The following is a 24309-nucleotide window of genomic DNA, read 5'->3' as shown; positions in this document are numbered from 1 at the left end:
TGTGCAACTAAGTGAGTCCCACTTGGCTAGGTGGATTCATTTACCTCCGATATAACAAGGTAGCTCTAAAAATCCACCCGAGGAGATGGTGGTGTTTCTACCCTTATGTACTGGTTTATACTCTACATTTTACTTGCATCACCTTCCTCCAAGAACTCTTTTAGCACTGCCATCACATCAATTGCAATAACACACAGAACAAACACAAAAATGATCAAATGTGGCAAACAATAATGAAGAGCAGTGAAAAAGTGTACTTACGTTTGATCTCTACCCGGGTCCCCTTGCCGAAATTGTACCACAGTGCTTCCCTTCTACCCGGCTCTTTTACAAAAACCTCACTTCCCCTAAACAAGGGCCGTTACTGCATGTGTTGCATAGAAATACTGGCCCAGAGACTCGTTAAGTACATCGGCGCCTCAATATTTGACAATGGAGAGGACTATGCTTATTTAAACCTGCTGAAGGCCTTACCAGACCATTTTTCATCTTTACCGAGTAGTTTTTCCAGTCCAAAATAAAATGCAAAGTCCTACTTTCCTCACATGCACCTTTTCCTATTGCATTTGGAATCATTTCACAACATGTTTCACTTACAGTGTCTAACACTCCTTCCAATTTGCTTGAAAATTTCAGCGTTCCCGAATATGGATTTAAAAGCAGAGTAGACCGTGAAAACAGAGAAATCAGGATATACTTACGTTTGATTTCTACCTTGGTTCCTTGACCGAACGTCCACCACAACGATCAGTTCTTATCACCTCCCTGTACAAAAACCTGACAGCAGAAGGGGAAGGGAGGTTTGGTTCACTTGCTGGGGCTTGCTTCCCTTACAAAACTGTTTTTTTCCTCTCATTGTGCGAAACTGAGAATGGAGTGCTAGGTTGAGTGACCTTGGTTTCATAATCACAGCAACAGAAAATGGTTAGACAGTAGATAAGCTATGGTCCATGCATCCTACATGATCTCCTGTCCCGCTGCCCATCAGTCTCATTTACAAGAGGTGGAACCTGAAGCCATCGGCTGCATTACCTTGAAAGCATAAATTCAAAGCTATTAGAGATGGGCCCAACTGCAAAGTTAAGAGCCAGGCCCAAATTTTCCGAAGTTCAGGGTATATATTTGGTTCAACTCCAACTCTAGAAAATGTAGCCATAATACTGAGCACCTGACCCAGATTTTGTGCAATTTGCTGGCTTTAATTTAACCTAAAGTATTGTGCAAGGTGTGAAAAGGACAATGGGGTTGGTTTTGCTTTTGCTCTCCTTTGCAGAGCTATAAATCTCCTGAGTCGAACTTGCTTGTGCCTAATGACAATTCTGCTATGCCTTCTTCTCAGGTTCTTTCTCATGCTTTCCCTAATGTTATGCCTACCATGAGAATAACTCCATCAGGATGACTGGAGTCTCACCATGGTGAACCTGGTGTGAGATCAGAATGAAGTCCAGCAGGGAGAGCTGTCATATAGAGACATTTCCAGTGATGTGGCTTTGAAAATGTTTCATACAAAGAAGCCATTGATTTAGAATGGAATGTATTGGATATTTTCAGTATCAGGCCATGGACAGACAGAGGGCCTAGAAATCCCTGGCGAGAATGGAGGAATGGAAATCATGACCAGAACAAAGGACTCAGCCTGGGGTCTTGGTAAGGGATGATCTCAGGCTTTCATGGTGCACAGGACACGAATGTAGCAAAGTTTAGCAAAGTAGTGGCCAAAGGCTACCAAGTTAGGCACTGTTTACCTGCAGCTAGGATATAGTATAATAGGACTTTGAGTTAGGGGCTTGGACGTATGCCGGTTATAATATCTTCATTGCACTCAACACCAGCCGTCACATCAATACTACTGGTGCTTCCTGTACCAACGATCTCCATGCAGCCCGCTTCAGTGCTGCTGATACATCATCAGTCTCTGAGCAAGAAACCACTGTGATACTCTAGATTCTTTAATATGTCTGATGAGCTGTAGGGTGTTTTTTAGATGCACTTCTAATTTTCAAGGGGACAAAGAACATAAAGGCTGTGTCTACATGAGATGCTGACTGCACAGTAGTCGAATAATACTGCTCAGTAGCATGTCACAGCATGGACAGTATTATTACTGTTATTATTGTGTTATTACTGTATTATTACTATGTAGTAGCATCATTAAAAAGAAGTTTGTTGGCACTACCACACAGTAATTCTGATTACTGTGCTTTTATTTAATACTTGATTATACAAAGACTAAATAAACGCGGAGTAACCACTGCACAGCAGCATCTTGTGTAGATGTGCCCAAAAGTAACTATCTTCCAACCCAAAGATGGCCACCTTTCCTCCTGTCATAACCAGGATGCTTGAAACCCTCTCCTCTAGGCTGAAAACCAGCAAGGACTCAGGTCAAAGTTATGCAGTGCCCTAAAGAGATTAGCACTGATTGTATTTCCATCACAGCCCTGAAGGGAAACACATCACTCACAGCATGCTAGGTGTCTCCAGACTGAGTGTAACTTGCTGGTGCCTAAGGATAACTCTGTCTTCCTCTTCTCATGTTCTTCCTCATGTTATGCTTAGTTTAAGAACCTAATGACAATAGCTAAAGGTAAGAGATAAATATAGAAAAACTCAGCTTGTCCCATCCTAAGCTGTATTTCTACATGCTGAGGGTGACAATGGTTAGAGAATATATTAGCCCTGATACTCAGTGACTGCATCTGGAGCTACCAGACCTTCCTACAGAAAACCGTGCGCTACAGACTGAGCTCTGGAGGGAATATAGTTGGTTTTCACCTTCTCCTGCTGGGGGGAATATCCCTAGTGTTAGTATCTCTTGAACATGGGCTTCAAACAAGAATCCCATGTTCTGACCTGCTGTGGTCTTTCTGAGTTCTTTGAAAAAGAAGAATTGCTCTATTATTGAATGCAAGGTAAAAACTGACATTTTCCAATGGGAGCCTTGAGTCTAAAAAGGTTGAGAACCACGGGGTTAAAGTACTATGATCTGGCTCCAATTTAGAAAATCCTTAAGTAGGTGGACCCAGGTAACACAGCTGGCTGTAGGACCAGATCCAGGATTTGGCAAAGGAGGTTGTGGGAGCAGACACGTGTGCTGCAAGGGTGGCTGCAACCCTGCTCTCAGTCTTCTGCTCCCAACCCATCGGTGCAGGCAGACTGCACTGTAAGAGCCTTTGGGAACTTGTTAAAGCTTTTAAAGCTGGTGGGCATCCCCATCTTCTCCTCCGTTGGTGACACGTCCTCTCCTCTCCCCTTCTGTCTTCTCCTTCTTCAGTCACTGCTGCTTTCCCCACTGTCCCCTGGGGGTGGGGAAAGCTTCAAAGCTGCTCCTGCCTGCTCCAGCAGAGCTGTGCAGGAGCTGGGAACAGTGGCAGTGGCAATGGGGAGGGGTGGGTTCCCCCACAGTGCTTGGTCCCCCATGAGCAGATGAGGAAAGCCGCTGCCACTGTTGATGCCCTGGCTGAACCCACTCTGCTAGAATGGGCAGGAGCAGCTCTGAAGATTGCCCCACCCTGAGGAGAGCAGGGAAAGCAGCCATGGCAGATGGGGGATGGAGGAAGGGCAGGGGAGGAGACATGTCTGTGAGCACAGGATGGAAGAGGAGATCTTTTAAAGTCCCTTGGAGACTCCAGCAGTCCAGTCAAGTCCAGTCCAGTCCAAAAGAGGGATGCAGCTGTGCCACTGCACCCCCTCTGGATTTGCCCCTGGTTGGCTTCTCATATGTATAAAGTTAGTCCCGTGCATAAGCAACTTGCTAAATCAGGACCCGAATATCAAAACAATAGAAATAATTTGAAATCACCATAGACAGATGTAGCGAAGTAATGACATTGTAGGACAATTAGTGGGACCCATAGGCACTGACTTTTATTTTTGCCATGGCAGGGGAGGAGGGCTATGATGAAGGACATGTGGAAAGTTTTATGCATTTCAGGTGACAGCCCTCTTCCTGAGGGGGGCCAGGGTCCTTGGTCCCCCCGTACACCACGCCTCTGGTAGAACCAACGATTTCCCCGTTCCAGGTAAATGGAGGAACGCATTGACCTGTTGTTATCACATAACAGTTTCCAAAACAGACGTGGCAGAAATGTCATTTCTAGGGACGGCTATTCTTGCCATTTTCACCAGCCTCTGGAGGATTGTGGCAAACCAGTGAGTGAAGAAATGCAATCCAAGCATGAAAATGTTACCGTGGAAAATGCAAATGAGGAACTGATGGAGCAAGAGACCAACGCTTTTCTGACGGGTCCTTTTGACAGACATGCTGCTGTGCTTAGGCTGGGGTTTTCAAAGGCATTAGAGGGAATTAAGTGCCCAATGCCTATTGAATCTGGGTTCCTCACTCCCTTAGGTTGTCTAAAAACCTCAGCTTTCAAAGCTGTAGAAGCTGGGTAGGACCTAGAGAGAGAATTTTGTTTAAGTACAAAAGAGTATTAAGAGTTGGGGACTGAGGCAGGTTGCCTGGGTCTGAACAGAGGGAAATTTCTGCCTCAGCCTTGGCTACATAAAAAATCTGAGGTCTGATCCAAAAATCATTTAAGTCGATGACCATTTCCCTATTTACTCCAGGGGGGTCGGGATCAGGCCCTTGATGATTTATTATAGTCATTTTATTTATTTTGGATATTACAGCGGTGGGTTTCAGAATAAGTCTAAGATACATTTTCAGAATTTTTTGAAGCTTATATTTGTTCCTTTTCTCTGCCATTGCATTGTGTCTTTCTTTTCTCCTTGGTTATATTTCCCTCCATCTTTATGTTATTTTTTAAACAATGTCACTGTTTCCTCTTTTTCCTTCCTTTCTCATTGTGCCGTACCCTTTCTCTCCTTCAGCCGTACTGTCAGTCTTTTGCTCCTTTAGCCAAACACATCTCTGTTTTCTTACTCTGCAGCTGTCTATGATAGCAAATATATCACTTCAGGTTTTTTTTGCATTGGTGCCCCATTGCATGTAGATTAGATGCTCAGTTATTTCCAGACTAACATCCATTAGTTCATGCACCCTTGTTAGTATAGGCTTGCCTTGATTTATGCTGTACATGCATTCCCAGATAACGGCGCATAAATCAAATTTGCATAAAGTGAATCCACTTTACAATGTAACAAATAGGGATAGGTTCCCATGGCGGGGAGGGAGGGAGGCTGGGACTAGGGAAGGGGCGGGGAAGGGGTGCCACTCCCAAGGCTGTACAAGGCAGCAAAGCAAAGGGAACAGAGAAACACTCGCCCAGCCCCGGCTGCAGTGGCCCTGGGAGCAGCCAGTGCCAATTGCCTGCAGCTGCTGGGCTGCACTGTCCTCCTCCTGTCCCCACTCACCTCTGCTCCTGGGCTGTGCCATGCCCTGGTGCAGGCGGCTGGTGTCGGCTGCTCCTGGGGCTGCTGCAGCCAGGGCTGGGGTGACTGCAGTGCCTTGCACTGTCTGGGGCTCCCCTTGTCTGCACTCACCTCAGCCTGTGCTGGAGCAGCCCCGGGAGGAGCTGACACCAGCTGCCTGCACCACGGCACAGCACAGCCTAGGAGCTGGGGTGAGCCCAGGCGTAGGGGGACAGGTGGAGCACGGGGCAGCCCAGCGCCTGCAGGCTGCTGGCATCGGCCACTCCCGGGGCTGCTGCAGCCAGGACTGGTGTGAGTGGGGCCACGGCCCTTTCCCCTCCCCCCACAGGCTTACCTGCTTGGGCAGGGGGGAGGGGGACGCTTCTATGCTGATTGCATAAGAGTGAATTTACCTCACATATAACAAATTATGAGTCTAAATATGTTCATCACATAAGAGCAAATTCGCATATAAAGAACCCGCATAAATCAAGGGAAACCTGGACCTGTACTGGAGTTTCTGCAGGGATGCTGAAAAATGGTGTAAAGGCAGCCTCTGCATACTCTTCCTTGCTCCATGCGCTCTCCTGCTTCCCATTCCCAAATCTCATGCTCCTGCATGGCTTAGAAATACCACACAGACATGCTCTGCTAAGTACTTTGCAAAAATCTCCCTGGCTCAGGCCCTTTTGTCTCGCCATGAAAGTTATCGCCACTTCTGACCCCATATCTTCACATGGCCTTCTTTTCTCCACAAAAATGTGTCTACCTCTCTCTCTCACACACACACACAGTCTCCCCCACTCACATACCTACAGCTGTCTTCCCCCATTCCCACAAACATTGCTTGTGCATCTCTCACCGAAACAGCTCCCCTCCCCTCCCCGATTCACAAATTCTGCCCCCACCCGACACCTTCATGCCCAGGAAATCCTCCCTGCAGACTGGCAGCACCTCCTACAAAAACAATCCCACTGCACACGGGTGCTGTCCCTCACACACATGCAGTTCCCCATCCCATGCAGCTAGCACTTCATGGCATCTTCCGTGCCTATAGGGCCTGAGTTATGAGCTGGTAACTAGAAGGTTGCCAGTTTAAGTCTTTCTGTTGGCTGGTAGTCTTTCACAAGGTGGTTAAGTGGGTGGACTACTAATCCATTGTGCTTTGTATGCATGGGTTTGAATCCCATCCTTGTTGCATATGCCTGTGCTTAGAAGATTGTTTTGGGGGGGCTGGACCTGATGATCTTGCTAGGGCCCTTCCAGCACCTTACAACCTACGACTCTACATGGGCTCCCAAATACAATCAACCCATTACATATGGCCAGTGTCACCTCCAGAGGCTTAACTAGTCAGTATGGGTGGTGGTTGTCAGTCTAGTGGCAATGGCAGTAGAAACCAGACCAGCAATGGCTGAACTGGTAATGGCAGCGGCTGCCATTCTTGCAGTCCTGAGTTGGCACCTGGGGTTGGTGTCCTTCCCACTGACCCCTAGTTATGCTACTGGCCAACTCATGGAGTCAATAAACCCTGAGACACACTAAGCGTCTCATGTACAAGCAATCAGGACTTGTAGTAGAGATGATATCTTTTATTAGACCAACAAGATTTTTGCAAAAACATGTCTTTAATTGTACAAGCAGTGTACAAGCAGTGTCGCTTTGTACAGTCAACTCCTCCCACACAGGCAGTCTCCCCCTGATCAAAAATGAGCCCTTTCTACAGTGTCCCTGCACACACAGTGAGCCTCTCGCACACCGTCTCCTCCCACGCACGTTGTCCTGCCGCTCAGGCAGTCAGCCCCTCACACACCGTTGACTCCCTCACATATACCGAGCCTTTTGTATACAAGTCAGTGCCCCCGCACTGATGTGCCCATCAGCGCAACCCAGCACATCGCGCACAGGCCATGCCACGTCACAGGGTCTATGCCACCTCCCGGGCAGTCAGCCCATGACCCACAGGGGTGCCATTTCATACACAGGCAGTGACCCTGCACATACAATCAGGACCTCATATACAAACAGCACACTTTCATGTACATATAATGCATATGCATTTTCATATTTCATATGAAATATTTCACAGCAGCAGTCCCTGCTCATGGACAGGTAGCCCCCCATACAACACAGACAAGCTGTGCTCCCCAGATAGAGTCAGTTGGCCATGCCATCTGACACCCCCCATACAGTCGTATACACAGGCTTCCCTCTCCTTTCCAGCTTGCTATTAGGAAGGAAGCCACAGCTGGTTGCCTGAGGGGCCCCGCGGGTGCCCAGCAGAGCAATCAAGCACTGCCCTTGTGTGCGTGGCGGGCTGTGGGACTCCTGCCAGCCATGCGTACACTGCCTGGACCGCAGAACATGGCTGTTTTGTGGATCTGCACGATCATGGCACCAGCATTGCAGGTAAGCTACCTGTTTCCCTAGGGCTCTTGTGCTCACCCTTCAGGCTCGGCTGGCACAACATGAGCAACACATGGGTCTTTGACTCCAACCTGCCTTTGTGGTGTGTTCAGAGGGGTAACTGCTGCCAGCCTGATCATCTGCAGCATGATCCTGTATGTTATCTCTCATAGAAGAGGTTGGTCTTCTGCCTTGGTTAATTAATATAACCTCAATGAGGTGAGCTGATCTCATTAGTCTCAGGCTTTGGGATGGATGGGTTCTGCTTGTGTGCTCTCTCACAGCGGAGGTAATGTACTTGGCTACATACATGGGTACACACTTGGCTCACCTGGTTCCTTCAGACCAGCAGCACTGGTCGCTCCATCCAAGGGATCTGTTGATGGCAACAGTTGTAAACCCTGACCCGTGCTTTATTGCCTTTGTGCATCTCCTGGACAATGGCCACTTCCTGTCCACGCCCATCCACTTTCAGCGCTGCACTGATAAGGGCTGATCCGTCTAGCGGCGAGGGGGGCAGGCAACTTGTGCCATTGTGCTCTGACTCCACATCTGCTCCCCCTGCACCTGGGTTCTGCTGTCACAGCCCAGGAGTCAGTCCAGCTCGGGGGCTGCAGCATCGGTTGTGACGTAGGTGGCTGTGATTTTCTTACTCGTGCAGGGGAAATACGATGCCCCAATCTCAGGTCCTGGAGGACACAACGAAAGGCAGGAGGAGCTGGTTTATAGCAGGAGGTATATTGTAGGACTATCAGAAGCTCAAACAGTTTTACTATTTAATTGTTTCATAGTCACCCAACTCCCTTTCAGTACACAACAGGCAACTGCACATTTAAATCATGGAGTGATATACATTGAAATGGATTTCCATTTCCATTTCCTCCAGTAGATTTACGGTTCACCTTCATTGAATCAGTTGATGGGGAGGCAGTGAAAAACAGATTGCAGTAGTGGCCTGGGAGAGAAATGCAGCTTCTGTTTGTCTATTTTTTATGTAATTGGATAGATGACAAAATTTCTTGGAGACTGCACTTATAGAACCGATCCAACCAAATCATACACTAAAAGTCAAACACCTATTCATAGTTTCATAGTTTCATAGTTTCAGGGTCGGAAGGGACCTAATAGATCTTCTAGCCCGCCCCCCCGCCAGGGCGGGAGAACAACCCAAAAACACAAACAAAACCACTCACCCTAAAAACAAAAACGGGACTCAAATGAGTCCAGCCAGGTAAGTATCCAGCCTCTTCTTAAAGATCCCCAGGGTAGGGGCCAGCACCACCTCCCTTGGAAGTTGGTTCCAGCTCCTAGCCGCCCTGACTGTGAAGTAGTTTTTTCGGATGTCCAATCTGTACCTCCTCTCCATCAACTTGTGCCCATTATTCCTTGTTATGCCAGCAGGGGCTAGGGGAAACAGCGTCTCCCCCAAACCCTTCTGGTTCCCCCTAGTGAGTTTATAGACGGTCACCAGGTCCCCCCTCAGCCTTCTCTTGTGGAGGCTGAATAGGTTCAAGTCCCGCAGTCTCTCACTGTAGGGTCTGCCCTGTTGTCCCCGGATCATGCGGGTGGCCCTCCTCTGGACCCTCTCCATGTTGTCCACATCCCTCCTGAAATGGGGCGCACAGAACTGGACACAATACTCCAGCTGCGGCCTGACCAGCGTCGCATAGAGGGGGAGGATCACCTCCCTGGCTCTACTCGAGATGCACCTGTGGATGCACGACAAGGTCCGGTTAGCCCTGCCAACCATGACCTCGCATTGTCGGCCCATGTTCATCTTGGAGTCAATAATGACACCAAGATCCCTTTCCGCCTCCGTGCTCTCAAGTAGGGAGCTCCCCATCTTATAAGTGTGCTGCTGGTTCCTACTACCCAAGTGCAGCACCCTGCACTTGTCCGTATTGAAACGCATCCTGTTCCTGTCTGCCCACCCCTGTAACCTATCCAGATCCTTCTGCAATCTCTCTCTCCCTGCTAGCGTGCTCACCTCCCCCCAAATTTTGGTGTCATCAGCGAATTTAAACAGGTTGCTCTCCACCCCAACATCAAGATCGCTGATGAAGACATTGAACAGCGCAGGGCCCAGGACCGAGCCCTGAGGGACTCCACTACCCACCTCCCCCCAAGTCGAATATGATCCATCCACCACCACCCTCTGAGTGCGACCCTTCAGCCAATCTGCAATCCATCTGACCGTGTAGGCATCTATGCCACAGTCGCCTAGTTTACTAATTAGGATGGGGTGAGAGACGGTGTCAAAGGCCTTGCTGAAGTCCAGAAAGACTACATCCACCGCGACACCTGCATCCATGGCCTTTGTGACCTGATCATAAAAGGCAATCAGGTTGGTCTGACATGATCTCCCCCTAATAAATCCATGCTGATTGCCCCTGAGCATCATCTCGGATGCCGGCCCATCACAAATGTGCTCCTTGATGATCTTCTCAAAGAGCTTCCCCAGGATTGAGGTAAGACTGACGGGCCTATAATTGCCCGGGTCCTCCCTTTTCCCTTTTTTGAAGATGGGGACCACATTAGCTACCTTCCAATCGTCTGGCACCTGGCCCAAGCACCACGATCGCTCGTAGAGCCGTGCCAGGGGCCCTGCAATAACCCCAGCCAGCTCCCTCAGCACCCTGGGGTGGAGAGCATCCGGACCCGCTGACTTGAACGCGTCCAGCCCCTCCAGAAGCTCTCTAACCCGGTCCTCCCCAACCTGAGGTCTGAAGGCGATCCCCTCGCGTCCGGCTTCTATCACAGCAGGGAAGTCCCGGTCCCTGCACAAGAAAACGGAGGTGAAGAATTGGTTAAAGAGGTCCGCTTTATCCTCTGACGCAACCACCAGATTGCCCCGCATATCCTGCAGGGGCCCCACATTACCCGGCGCCTTCTTCATCCTCCCAATATATTTGAAAAAGGACTTTTTGTTATCCTTAATCCTGGACGCTAATCCGAGCTCTATCTCCGCCTTGGCCTTCCTAACAGCCCGCCTGCAGGCCCGAGCAGAGGAGGTATACTCCTCTTTGGAGATTACACCCCCCTTCCACCGGGCGTACGCCACCCTTTTGGCAAGCAGGCATTCCCGGACACCCTTGGTGAGCCAGGGGGGCTTTTGGACACTCCTGCCCGCCTTGCTTCTTGTCGGGATGGACACCCCTTGGGCCCCGAGTATCGTACCACTCCTCTTGGATGCTGAGTTCCTCTGCCCTCAAGGACCCCAGTTCCTCTCCCACTAATCTCCTCATCTCACTGAAGTTGGCCCTCCTGAAGTCTAGGGCCACCACCTTGCTGCGGGCCCTTGACACTCTACGCTGGATGGTGAATTCCAGCACGCGATGATCACTATTGCCCAGGTGGTCAAGAACCTGGAGGCCTCTTACCAGGTCGTCGCCTGCGGCCAGGACCAGGTCCAGCAGAGCATCTCCTCTGGTGGGACTGTGCACCTCCTGAATCAAGTGGAGGTCCTGCAACTCGGCCAAGAACCTCCTGGAGCGGTCCGTCCCGGCTGACTGCTCCTCCCAGCAGATGTCCGGGTAATTAAAATCGCCCATGACAACTACATCCCTTGCTTTTAGTGTCTCCGCAAGCTGGCCTGAAAATTCCCTGTCCAGCTCCTCCTCCTTATAAAACATTTTAATTTTATTACAAAAAATATTTGTCATGATTTGTGTTTGCATAGTGTACATAGAGGGGATTGCACAATAACGCAAAAATAAAGTCTTACTGTTATATATTGTGCTGGGGTGGGAGGTGTGGTTAGGGGGGTGTGTGTGTGTGTGCATGTGTATGGTGGGGTATGTGAACAGAACAGATCAAAATGATTCACCTGGCAATTTCCTATCAGTGCCACTCACAATCGTCACTATGCACACAGACTATACACTGTACAATTCATTATACAGCGTTCTTATGGCTCCATCTTGTGCCAATCAGGGCACCCTGCAGTAGTTTGTAGAATAATGTAGGTAATTTATCATTGTCTACAGTTTATATGGATACCATATTCAGAATAAGTTGTAGTATGCCTCCCTCTAGTGATGACCAGAGTACTTCACAGCTTCTTATACAGAAAAACCTTGAGGCTGGAACCTTGCACAGTTATCCGTGTGCGTTGGTATATTTTATTTGTTTTTATTTGTAAAGATGCATTGATCAGAAAATACTCTACACATACATGCAGCATTAACAAAGGCAGCCATTATCACAGAGATGTGAAAAATGAATCAGTGAAAAGATGCAAACTCTTCCGCTTGCCACAACTGCACAAGAGTTAAATAGAGAAACCTCCTATCTTACACTTATATAGGTGTTTTCTTGAGATATTTGAAGTTTTGTTTTAGGAGTGCAGGAGTGCAGCACTATTTTAAGTGGCTTTGGCTCAGTTTGTAAATTTGTTGTATAATGAATGTCTTGTCTGATAATGCACGTACATTTAGCGTGTTTTAGGGTTAGGACTTTTTTCAATTAATATAGATAACACTGTCCTAACTTCTTGTTGTTACTAATTTCCCTAAATTCTACTTAGTTATTAATGTCCAGTATTCCAAGCCTCAGCAGATTTTAAAACAAGAAGCTGTGCAAAGCATCCTTATTGCCACCAGAGGGAGATCTGAATAGTCTAATGCTTTATGCTCTACACAGTACGTGACTATGGCTGAAGATTATAGCAGTGGCACTTATTCTTCCATACAGCAACACAATCTGTTGTTTGTTTTAAAACAGTGCATCCAAAACCCACACCATCTTTTTTACTGATTTATACCCAAATGAGGCATCATGAACAATGCACAATCATGTAATGAATTGAAAATGGACCATTTGACTTGTTATAGTTCACTGCTCAGCAAGGACTAACTAGTGCATAGCAAGGTGATGCCAGGGACTCAGCTATTCTGTTTTCCCATGCTCAAGATCTGGGTTCAGGGAAACAATAGGTAAAAATTACTATGATTTTTTAATGAATTTATTTAAATTCCAGTTATGTTTGTGTAACTATTAATGCAATACCATAGTTATAAAAATATTTATAACACATCCATGCTTGTTTCTCTTAAGCAAAGAATTAGTGCAAAATGCAAAACAGATTTATGATTTTGAATGTTTTTATTTCCTTAGCACTTGATTTAAATTCAGTCTCCAGGGAACAAACGATGCTGATTTGGACTCTAGAATCTGTGTCAGTAAGTCTAGAAGAAAGAATCGTTATCAGCTACCAGAGTCTACTCTATTATTATCAAAAAACAAATGTCAAACATTTAGCTTTATAGCTATATCACCTTTCAGTTAACTGGCATATTTTGTTATCTGGCATCCCCCATTCCCCATGGGTGCCAGATAACAAAGCTTTTACTGTATATAGACTTATAGCTTTGCAGCTTTATAGTAACCCTATTTTTTGCATGCACTGACATGATTTCCATAATCTGAATCACTCTGGTCTACCCTATGAAAGCTTTTGTATCAGTCGAAATAAACTATTAACTACTTAAACTAAGGTCAAACTGGCAATTTAGTGAAGCATTGTCCATTTGAGTCATTTGGGCATCTGGTCCTGTCTGTCTCTAGTTCATTTTTGTATAATATTTTCATAATTTCTTTATGCACAGAAAGGCATTACAATAAATAAAATTACAGCTGAGGAATAAAGATTTTTTATTTTAATTTCTACATGTATCTATTTCCCCCCCTTGTTATCTGCTCTAGAAACCTGATTCATGAAACAAGTGAAATCAACTTGATTAACCTATACTGGTTAAACTAGATAAAAAAAAATTACATGTAAATAGTAAAAAGGGCAAATTGTATTAATTAAATCTGTTCAGAAAAGCAGGGGTGTATTGCTTGGCTGTAGCTATGCAAAGCTGGGCTTGTGCACTGTGAGTCTAGTGTTTAAAGCTGAAGTTTGGACCTGTCTGTGGCTGGCCCATCACAGCAAGTATTGACTTCTCTGACAAAGCTCAGCAAGTATCTTTAACAGAAAGCATGCAACACCCTCTGGTGGCAACAAATCCGATTTGCAGGCCTTCACTTTGTCCCTGATTCAGCCAGGTAATAGAGCATGCGCGTGGCTTAATATGCGAATAGTTTTGTGTTGTCCTTAATGTTACAGAAAAACAATTCTTGCAGTGAATATTATTTTTGGCTTGATGAAAATCTGCTCAGGGTGCTTCAACAACAGTGTATGGTGCATGGCTCGATAGTAAATCCTGGAACCCTGAATTGAACTAGCTTAACAAGTACAATCCTACAAGAAAGCTTGCAATTAAAGAAATTATTTTATCTGTCTCACCCATTGACTCCTCAATCTACATTTTCACTGACTACCTGTCTTGTATGCATACCAGCCCAGCCGCTGGCTTCTTTACTGTTCCTTCCCTCCAGGAAGAGCACATGCCAACTGCAGAAACTTCCTCAGCCTGATGAAGGGTTTTTGAACCCGAAACCTTGCTTAAAATATTTTTTTCCAACTACTTAAGTTGGCCTAATAAAAGATATCAGATTCAGCCAAGGAACCTTGTCTGCCTATGTCCTTAGACCAACACGGCTACAACCTACACCTCTGCAGCTCTTAATTTGCACTTTATTTTTGACTATAGAAAAATAATAGAGCAGTTCTGCTGTTGCAAAGGACTCCGAAAGCCCACGACAGGGCAGAATGATTTTACCATGATGGATTCCTATTTGAAATCTCTGTGTTTATCTTGTGACTTGTGTTTGCACCCCTAACAGTGCTAATATTCTCAACCAGGATGATCAGGCACCCTGTTGAGAACCACTGTTCACAGTTTCAGCTGCTCACACTCCAGGTAGCCATCCTTTAGTACGGACAGCAAAGGCATCTATTTTGGGAAGCAAAGAAAAGTTGCTCTAGCCCCAGAAGCCACAGGAGCATGGTGGGAGTGGAGTATCTCTAGTGATTGCATTGCTAGCACATGCCTTCTAGCTGGGGAAGTGGGATGGACTCATGTTAACACAGCTGGGGCTGAAGAGGTAGGAATGGACCCATGCACTGGACCCAGCTCAGGTATTCCCTGAAGCATGGACACTGTGATTGTGCATATATAGCAGCTGTTTTCCTTGTGAAACTTGAGGGGATAATGGAGAAAAAGTCTGTGTCACTTAGAGAGAATGAATCCTGGCTGACAGCAACAAACCCCAGCATTTTCAGATGCTGCCGTAACAACAGCATCAGTTAAAATCAGTGAGAGTACTAAGAGTCAAATCAGTGCTAGGCCCACTGCCACTAGTCTGGACTATGACCAAAGTGCTGGAAGGAAGCATAGGTGTAAGGGGGCCTAAGTGGTGTGTGTGCATGTGCGTGCATGTGCATGCATGTGTGTGTGTGTGAAAGGGAATCAGGACATTACACCTGATTTTCTTACCAAGCCCTAGGCTGATGCTGATAGATCGTTCCATACAGTGGAGAAACTCTTGCAAGAGGCAAGTTCTGTGGAGAATAGCTTGTCTTTATATAGACAACATACTTGCTAACTTATGACTTTATTAAAACAGCAGGGTATTAATAGTAATGCCTTCTCAGAGAAGGGGTGGCCATCTGCCTTGTGCCCCATCATGATACCAAAGGTCATTTGCAAACAATTTTCTGCAAGCACCTTGAGGTTTGCTTGGTGAATGTGCATGGGAGGTTGTTCTCTGTAGCAGCTCCTCAGCGAGAGACCTCCCCTCCTTGTGGCCTAGCGCAGCATGAGCTTGGATATCTTCTGAAAGTGCTGTAAGACCTTCTGATTTAGGCAGGTGTGTAGCATGAAAGCTAAGATGGGATTATACCGACTCATGGGGTATTCTTTAGTGCAGGGGTGGTTTTTCCATATTTTATTTTAATGCTCCACTTGTTTTGTCCCTTATTCTGTTGTCTTGCTTTAGAAGCTAATTTTCTTCTCTGAACAAAACTGCCTTTAGCTTTTGATGGGAAGGGCAGCATGTAAATCTAATAAGTAAAAAATAAATAGGCTGAATGTGCTTGTGTGAGAGAGAGAGAGAGAGAGAGAGAGAGAACATTGCCATCCCCTGGTAATATGAGGAAATTCATCTCAGTTTTCTTCACGTGAACTAGAAGAGGAAGAGGTTCCTGTCTGCAGGTAACATCATTATAAGAGTTCAGGGCAGGGCTTTGCTTCACAGACTGGTCATGATGAAGATTATATTGATTCATGGTCACATCAGCAAGAAGCTGATTCAAGTGACTTGGTTGGACTTTCTGAAGGGCTCTTGGCTGGGGTCTTCTCAGGGGTCTTGGCTGCAGGTTTTGCTGGAGTCTTGTCTGCTTTCTGAAAGAAAGTGTCCAAGGAAGTTTAGATAGATTTCTCCAGGGAGACAGGTGATACAGTGAACTTGCTCACTGGCGTGGCGTGGCGTGGCGTCGGATCAAGTGCTCACTGCAGGCAGGTGCCACCTTCGTTGCAGGTCTCTGTGCTGGGGTGCTGTGCTGGGTGGTCTCGTGAATCTGAATGGACAAATGTATGCTTGTACATGGGTTGTGGTCATGGAAACGAAATGATGGTGTGCCTATACCTGGAAGGCCATGTGCCTCTCGGCAGCTGTTTCTCATTACCTGACAGCAGTGACAACAGACAGATCCAGGCAGCTTTTTAAATTCCCTTTCAGCTTGCTTGGGGCTGATGCAAAGGCAGTGAAAGTAGCTGGAAAGCCTCCTTACAGCCTCAGTGGGCTTTGAATGAGGCCCAGATGCTTTAAGTACATTTTTGTCTCTGCCTGCCATCACCATGTAACAAAGATATTCAGGCAATGGCAACTCTTTGGGGATAGTTTGGATTCAAAATATCGACAACTCAGAGCTTTTCAGTTCTTCAGATCCTGGATCCAGAGCACCGGCAGCCCGGTGAGCCCAAGAGGTCATCTTGGTATGTCTGACTGGTGTGCAACTGGTGAACAGCTGTACCCTGTAACATGGGGCAGGCGGGTCCTATGTCTAACAGGCAAATAGTCACCCAGACATGCACATTCCTGCCTGGTCCAGCACAATGCACAGTGGATATCTGCATCACTTCTTGCACACCTCAGTGCTTTTTTAAGGGCAACCCCATCAAGAGTGGTGGTGATTGCTGCTGCTATGGTTATTGCAGTGGTGGTTAGAAGCCTGACTCGGGGACCAGGAAACAACTGTGCAGGGCACTGAGCAAATGGAGATCAGAGGGGATAGTCTCTGCCTTGGAGAACCCACAGGAACAAGAGAGATCAAGTGACTACAAAGGACCCCTACCACTTCTACTAGGAAAGGGGAACATAGCGAGGACAGACTGCAGAAAGCCAGATGGCAAAGGGCAGCAGGTGTGAGCTGCATGTGTAAATTGAGCTGCTGGTCTCAGAAAACCAGGTTACTGGTGAGGGAATCAATGCCACCTGGGTGCTGAGAACTGGGTCAGAAGACTGAAGCGAAGAGGGTGGGCTTGGGGACATGTAAGCCCAGCTTCTGGTCATGGAGGGGAGAGCCTGACTTTGCTAAAGGACGAGGATCTTTGCTTTGAAAAGACTGCCATTTGGAGTGTGGCCAGCCCAGGTGAGGTACCTGGTGGGCTGGGGGAAGCAAGCCTGCCTAAGTGGGAGGGCTGGAGGAAACTGGCACCCAAGGAGGAATTTATATTTGAGCTAGATCTGTTTGCAGGGTTGGTGTTTTGTGTCCAAGTTTGACCAGAGGTTTGGGTAATAGCTCTGGTTTGGCAGCCATGTGCCAGGTGGACTCTGCAGAATGAGACCTGCTGCACACAGGGATGCGAAGGTCTGAGGCAATGGACCTGAGCGGAGGGTTCGCCCGGAAGGAAAGGGGGCCGAGGCTGGGATGGCCGAAGCCCCAGTAAGTGCTCTGAGGGCAGGTGCCTTAAAGGGGAAGCACCCTTAAAGAAGTATAGAGATGCTCCCACTGGGTTTAAGCAGAGAAGCTCAAGGGTGAAGCCAAAAGCAAAGCACTACAGAAAACTTATCAGCACCACTTCAAACTGATGTGACTGCACTGATGCAATAAGGTCATACATAGCAGAGTGGTTTGGCCTTGTGTGAAGTGCAACAGGCCTCCTATGCCCAATTTTGCTGATTGATGGGGAAAAGCAAAAAAAGCTGCCCAGGGACAGCATAGCTCAGAAACATCAGCCTGCAGATGGGGGAAATCGCAGGCAGAGCTGCTCCAGGTTTCCTGAACATATCTGGAAACCCAGGGAAGAAGCAACCAGTGCTTCCAAATGGTGCCCTTGCCTATGAGTTGTGTCTGAGCTAAAGGGAGAAATCTGTGAATTGAAATGAGCATGTACATCAGTAAGAGCAGACTTGAGATCTAGACCAAGGGATGTAAATGCCTGTTGGTATAGTACAGACTGAAGAGACTAATTTGGTGGATGGTGAGGTGATACCATTCTCAGCTGTCTTCTGAGGGCCCAGGCCCTAGGATCCTGTGGACTTTTCATTTGCCTGTTGTAAGTGGCAGAGTGGGTGGTGAGATGACATTTAGTTTTGTGGGTGCCCTTAAGATGTATTAACCAGGAACCCATTGGTTTTTATTTTATTTTATTTTATTTTTTTAAGCACATAGATTCCCCTGTATCTTTGGGTTGCTTTCAGTGATTCAATTTGTGTGGCTTGTAGAAAGTTGGGTGGAGAGGGGCCTTGACTGCGGTCTAGCAGTGTCTTGATAGGGAAGAGAGGGGATGCTAGAGGTGCTCTTTGGCTTACTATTCCAGAAATGCAATATCTCATCCAATGCACCAAATGCCCTGATTAGAAGTTATGTAAGAGAGACCAAACAACAACTGTGCACCAGAATGAACGCACACCGGAAATCTATCAAAGACAAGAATACCCAGTTACCGGTGGGGGCACATTTCTCACAAGAAAACCACTCTCTCTCCAATCTCTCAGTTCTAATCCTCAAAGGGAATTTTACAAAAGACTTTTCACAGATAAGCCTACGAACTTCTCTTCATAAATCTACTGTATACAAAAAATCATGGACTATATTATAGACAGTGGATTTATGACACATTATAACCTGCCTGACATCTGACTCCTCAGGTACCTCTCCACTATTCATCTGCTACATTCATCACCCTTCTCTTTTTTTTTTTTTTTTTTCCCCCCTTTCCCCCAGCCTGTCTCTCACTCACTGAGTCCTCAGTTTACATATTCACTGACTGCCTTTCTTACATGCATACCAGCCTCTGGCTTTTTACTATTCATTCCCTCCAGGAAGAGCACACACCAACTGCAGAGACTTCCTCAGCCTGATGAAGGGTTTTTAAACCTAAAAACTTGCTAAGAAAAGTTTTCCCAACTATTTAAGTTGGTCTCATAAAAGATACCAGATTCACCCAAAGAAACTTGTCTGTGTTTGCTGGTGAAGTCACAGAGTTGAAGAAAGGCCTGGATCAATGAGACAGGAAATATGTCTTTGGTTCAATCATGTGAAACATTTGTGAGGGTCCACTGGATCTTACTTATGCCCTCCCTGGAAAAAGGATCAGATCCCTTTTTCATACTTTTGATCTACCTGGGAAGGGAGATGGTGTCTCTCCTCACTGCTGTATCTTGCTGCTTCCTACATCTTGAAGGCCTTAAGTTGTGTCCTTTCTATAGCAAAGGAGGAATTCCTGGTTATCCAGGGTTGATAGCTTTGCTCTCTTGCATCTGTCTGACCTCTATCAGTGAATAATCCTGGAATGCTCCCAGAATTTGCAGATCAGTCAGTGAAAATTTATATTTAGGGTTTAGGATATAAAATCTTTTGATACAGGAGACCATGATCCCTAATTCAGACAATTTTAAACTCTCCTGTGTGGAAGGAAATATCCCTAGCAGCAATTTTTTAATGTTGTAATTTTATACTTATTTTGGCAATGGAAGAAGCATACAAGCACAGAGAGATTGCTGGTCTCAGCAATGAGGGGCTGAACAACAGGCAAACTGGTAATAAATACCTAACAGTTGCAGTCATGACTCTGACAGCTCTGTTGCACTCAGGTGCACATAGGAGTTTTTATATTGGGTTATATAACTGTGTGCAGTAAACTAACTTGGTTGACAATAATACCTTCCAGCATCTTCAGCTTTAACACTGCTGATTGTGAGATTTAAAATCAATTCCAGGCTCTCTGCCCCTGAACCGGGTTGGTACTCCCTATTGCAGGTTGGAAGCATGATGGAGGAAGAGCTTAGGAGCTTGTCCAGGTTTCTGTTGGTACCAGGATAAGCGATCATAAATACTCTGAGTAACTCTGGAACTGGCTTTGCATTTGATGGTTACTCTATCTATTGGAGACACACAGGGAGTCTGGTGTCTGGGTCTGCACTATGTCCCTGCTGGTGTTTGAAGTTATGAACAAAATGAAAATAAAAGTGAATCTCAGTTGTTATCAACTAAATCATCACATGCTTCCACTCATTACTTGTAGTCACCTTTCTGAACAATAGTATTTGTTTATAAGAATAATTTCAATTGCTGTAAATGATCAAGGAAATGGGTGGAACGGGTGTGATATGACCATCAAATTATGCAGGTTGAGATTTTGTTTTTTGAAGTTGTTAACCTCCTACTTTTACCCTTAACCTGTTTCAGGAGCAAACACAGCCAGAGGAGTTGAGTCCAAGAGGTCATCTTGATATGTCTGACTGGTTCAGTGCCAATTTATGGACTCTAATTAATGACATGCCGAACACAATGCTCAGAGCAGAAATATGCCATGTGAGTGTGAAATATGCAAATTTGGGTCAGAGATGAAAATGTATATCTGATTCATAAATGTGCAGAAAGGGGGCAAGGTGAACTAGGCAAATTTAGCCCCAGGAATCCACTGGTCAGGGTTTCCTGGGGGAAGCTGGTCTCACAAGCTTATCCATAGATGTGCCCAGCACTCGTGTAGTCCAGTGATACTGGCACTTCAGCATGATGTGACTTGTTTCTGGTGGGGATGCTGACCTGGGGTTGCTTTTTGAAGGGCAGATTCAAACAGGGCCAGACTTCAGCTAACAGCAGTAAAAAACAAGTAGCCTCCTTAATGCTCCAAAGCCCATTGCTGTGCCTGGGATGTCTCACCGTGAATTCCTGTGCCTCCTTATTGACACCTCTGGGACAGCGCAGGTGCAGCCACTTCTGTGATGAGCCAGGTCTGTTCTTGGTGTTACAGGGGGTTCCTCTTAGTCAGGAAATGAGGCTAGGGGAGTAGACTTCCCCTGGCAGCATTTTCTCCTGCACTTTAATGAGAAAAGGGCTTAAAATGGAGTGAGCAGCATGCAGGATGAATATCTATCAGGTTAATAGCTAAAGTGCAGGGTTCATAGTCATAATGTGACTAATGGACAAATTATTAACAGAGAATAATATACTAAAAAAAGGGGAGTAGTTCATACTGGTCTGTGGCACCGTGCCTGGCTGCAATAACCTCATGAACACGTACAGTGTTGGCACTGTTGACTGAAGTGGTGTATTCATTCCCATGCAGGCTGGCTGTGACCTAGGCTAAAGCCTCACTTTGGGTGGAAGCGGCACAGAAGCTGGGATGCGTCTCCTGAGCTTGTGTGACCAGAGCATCTCTGCAGGACTCAGATGTTTGAGGCAGTTAGGAAGAGCTTTGTAACCAACCTTGCTGTCTAAGGACTGCAGGAGATGGTGGGAGACCATGCGCAGATGTGCCAGGACTCTGTCTTTCTTTCCAGAGTTACCCAACAGCACAGTTCATGGGAAAGGTGAAGGATCAGTTTCTGCCCCCAAATTACTCCAGATTAGAGTCCAAGGGCATCAGAGTAGACTTCTACCTGTATAACTGAGAGCAGATTTAGCTTTAATGAAAAGTTCTGAGTTGATTGACTGATGCTAGTTTGTATGTGCATCTCCCAATTCTCAGCTCCCTCAGTTGCCTGTTAGGGAGCCTTTCTAACTTCTAACTGCTATCACTATAATAGACAAAATAAGTAAAGCTTGCACAGGCTTTGCATCAAACAGCAACTGTGTCTCCTGGAGATAATGCCAAGGATTGTGGAGTCTTGAATCAAGAGAAAATCCCCCTTGGCACTTGAATATGTAAACAAAATTCATAGTGTTCCTCTGTCTAATTTAACTGTATCACACAAATGAAACAATACTATGTCTTTTATCACTATTTCCATGCCCTTCTTTATGTGGCTATGACAGTTTATTGCCTGCTGGAATTGCTAGTGTTCAGCCAAAAGTGCTGCTTCCTTTCTAACCTGTTCCCATTCACTTAAATGTATTTTGGATTGAGAACCTGTGTTTTAAGTAATTTTTTTTTTTTCATTTTTTGCTAAATGATCCCTGAGGAATACTAAGCAGCAGGTATACAAATGTCTGAGATGGTTTTGATCTAAACTAATAGTGCTCAACTTTTTGGCCCCATGGGCCAGAAGAGTGGCATGGTCCAGGTACCAGGACAGGGCCCTGCACCACACCTGCCTGGCCCCTGCATGCCAGGTTGGGCTCCATGCCACCTCCTGTGCACTGGTTTCATAGTAGTTAGGGGTCACAAGGGACCTAAATAGATCATCTAGTCTACCCCCCGCCACTGGCTGGAGCACATGCTGGGATTACATGACCCCAGACAGGTCTTCATCCAACCTCTTTTTGAATTTACCCAAGGCAGGAGCAAGGACCACTTCCCTAGGAAGTTGGTTCCAGATCCTAGCCACCCTAACAGTGAAATAGTGCCTCCTAATCTCTATCCTGAACCTATTCTCCAGCAGCTTCTGGCCATTGTTTCTCATCACCCCAGGTGCTGCTGTGGGGAATAGGGCCCTTCCTCTGTGCTGCTGATCTCCCCTAATGAGTTTGTAGGCAGCCACCAAATCCCCTCTCAGCCTCCTCTTGCTGAGGCTGAACAGGTTCAGGTCCCTCAGCTTCTCCTCATAGAGCCTGCCCTTTTGCCCTCCAACCAAGCGGGTGGCCCTCCTCTGAACCCTCTCCAGGCTGGCCATATCTTTCTTAAAGTGAAGTGCCCAGAACTGGATGCAGTACTCCAATTGACTCCAATGTCCACGTAGAGGGGGAGTATCACCTCTCTGGACTGGCTTGAGATGCACCTTTGGATGCAGGACAAGGTGCGGTTGGCTTTGCTGACTGCGGTCTGGCATTGGTGGCTCATGTTCATCTTGGAGTTAATATTGACTCCAAGATCCCTTTCCACCTCTGTGCTCACAAGGGGGGAGCTCCCCAGCTTGTATGCATGCTGTGGGTTCTTTCTCCCATGGTGCAGCACCCTGCATTTGTCTACGTTGAACCCCATCCTATTACCATCCACCCACTTCTGTAGTCTGTCTAAATCTAATTGCAGCCTCTCTCTCCCTTCGAGTGTGCCTACCTCTCCCCACATCTTGGTGTTATTGGCAACCTTGGACAACATGTTTTCCACCCCCTCGTCCAAGTTGCTAATGAAGATGTTGAACAGTGTAGGCCCCAGGACCGAGCCCTGGGGGACCCCACTATTCACATCCTACCAGGTTGAGTACAACCTCTCCACCACCACTCTCTGGGTGTGTGCCATCAGCCAATTAATGACCCATCCAACTGTGCAGGAATCAATGCCACAGTCTCTCAATTTATTAATGAGAATGGGGTGAGAGACGGTGTCAAAGGCCTTTTGAAAGTCCAGAAAGACTACGTCCACAGTGACACCATCATCCAGGGATTTATTTACCTGGCCATAAAAGGCAATCAGGTTGGTCTGGCAGGACCTGCCTTTGATGAACCCATGTTGATTTCCCCTGGGCATGATCTCCCCTGTAGGCCCCTCACAGATGTGATCCTTGATAATTTTTTCAAGTATCTTCCCCAAGACCGATGTGAGGCTTATGGGCCTATAGTTTTCTGGGTCCTCCTTTCTCCCTTTCTTATAAGTGGGGACATTAGCTAGTTTCCAATCTCTGGGCACCTGGCCTGTGGACCATGATCACTCGTACAGCCAGGCCAAGGGCACAGCAATGACCCCTGCCAGCTCCCTCAACACCCATGGGCAGAGGGCATCAGGGCCTGCAGATTTAAAAACATCCAGCCCTTCCAGAAGATCCCTAACTACATCTGCACAGACCCGAGGCCTGGCAGTGCTATTCCCAAGATTGCCCCTACCTGTGGTGGGAGAGCTGTCCTGGTCCCTGTCCAAGAAGACCGAGGCAAAGAACTTGTTAAAAATTTCAGCTTTCTCATCTGGCGTAGCCACAAGATTACCATTTGAATCTAGCAGGGGCCCTACATTATCCAGTGCACTCTTCTTACTCCCAATGTATTTGAAGAAGGACTTTTTGTTGTCCTTAATCCTGGTCGCTAGCCTAAGCTCCACCCCTGCCTTGGCCTTCCTAAAGGCCCTCCTACGCTCATGGGCCAAGGAGGAGTATTCCTCCTTGGAGATGGCCCCTCTCTTCCAGCGGGTGTACACCTCCCTCTTGGCCCTCAGGCATTCTTGAATGCCCTTGCTGAGCCATGGGGGTTTCAGAGCACTCTTACCCCCCTTGCTTCTCTCAGGGACCGTTACCCTTTGGGCCTGGAGGATCGCCCCCTTAAGGTATGACCATCCCTCATGGACTCCCATCTCCTCTACCTTCTGGGCCCTCAGTGCCTCCACC

The 24309-nt window shown here is 46.8% G+C and overlaps 1 gene segment (V, D, J or C); it reads right to left on the bottom strand.

Moving 5' to 3' along the window:
• The window catches only part of LOC102370695, a gene marked incomplete at its 5' end in the record, with an annotated part of 48791 nt that overhangs the window by 4871 nt on the left and 19611 nt on the right, over positions 1-24309 (bottom strand). The window contains 1 exon segment of the C gene segment in view: positions 262-300. Coding sequence covers positions 262-300 — 39 coding nt within the window.

Source organism: Alligator sinensis, unplaced genomic scaffold, assembly GCF_000455745.1.
Source record: "Alligator sinensis unplaced genomic scaffold, ASM45574v1 scaffold587_1, whole genome shotgun sequence".
Taxonomy (NCBI): Eukaryota; Metazoa; Chordata; order Crocodylia; family Alligatoridae; genus Alligator; species Alligator sinensis.
The sequence above is the reverse complement of the archived record's forward strand: the minus strand, read 5'-3'. Positions and strand labels throughout refer to the sequence as shown.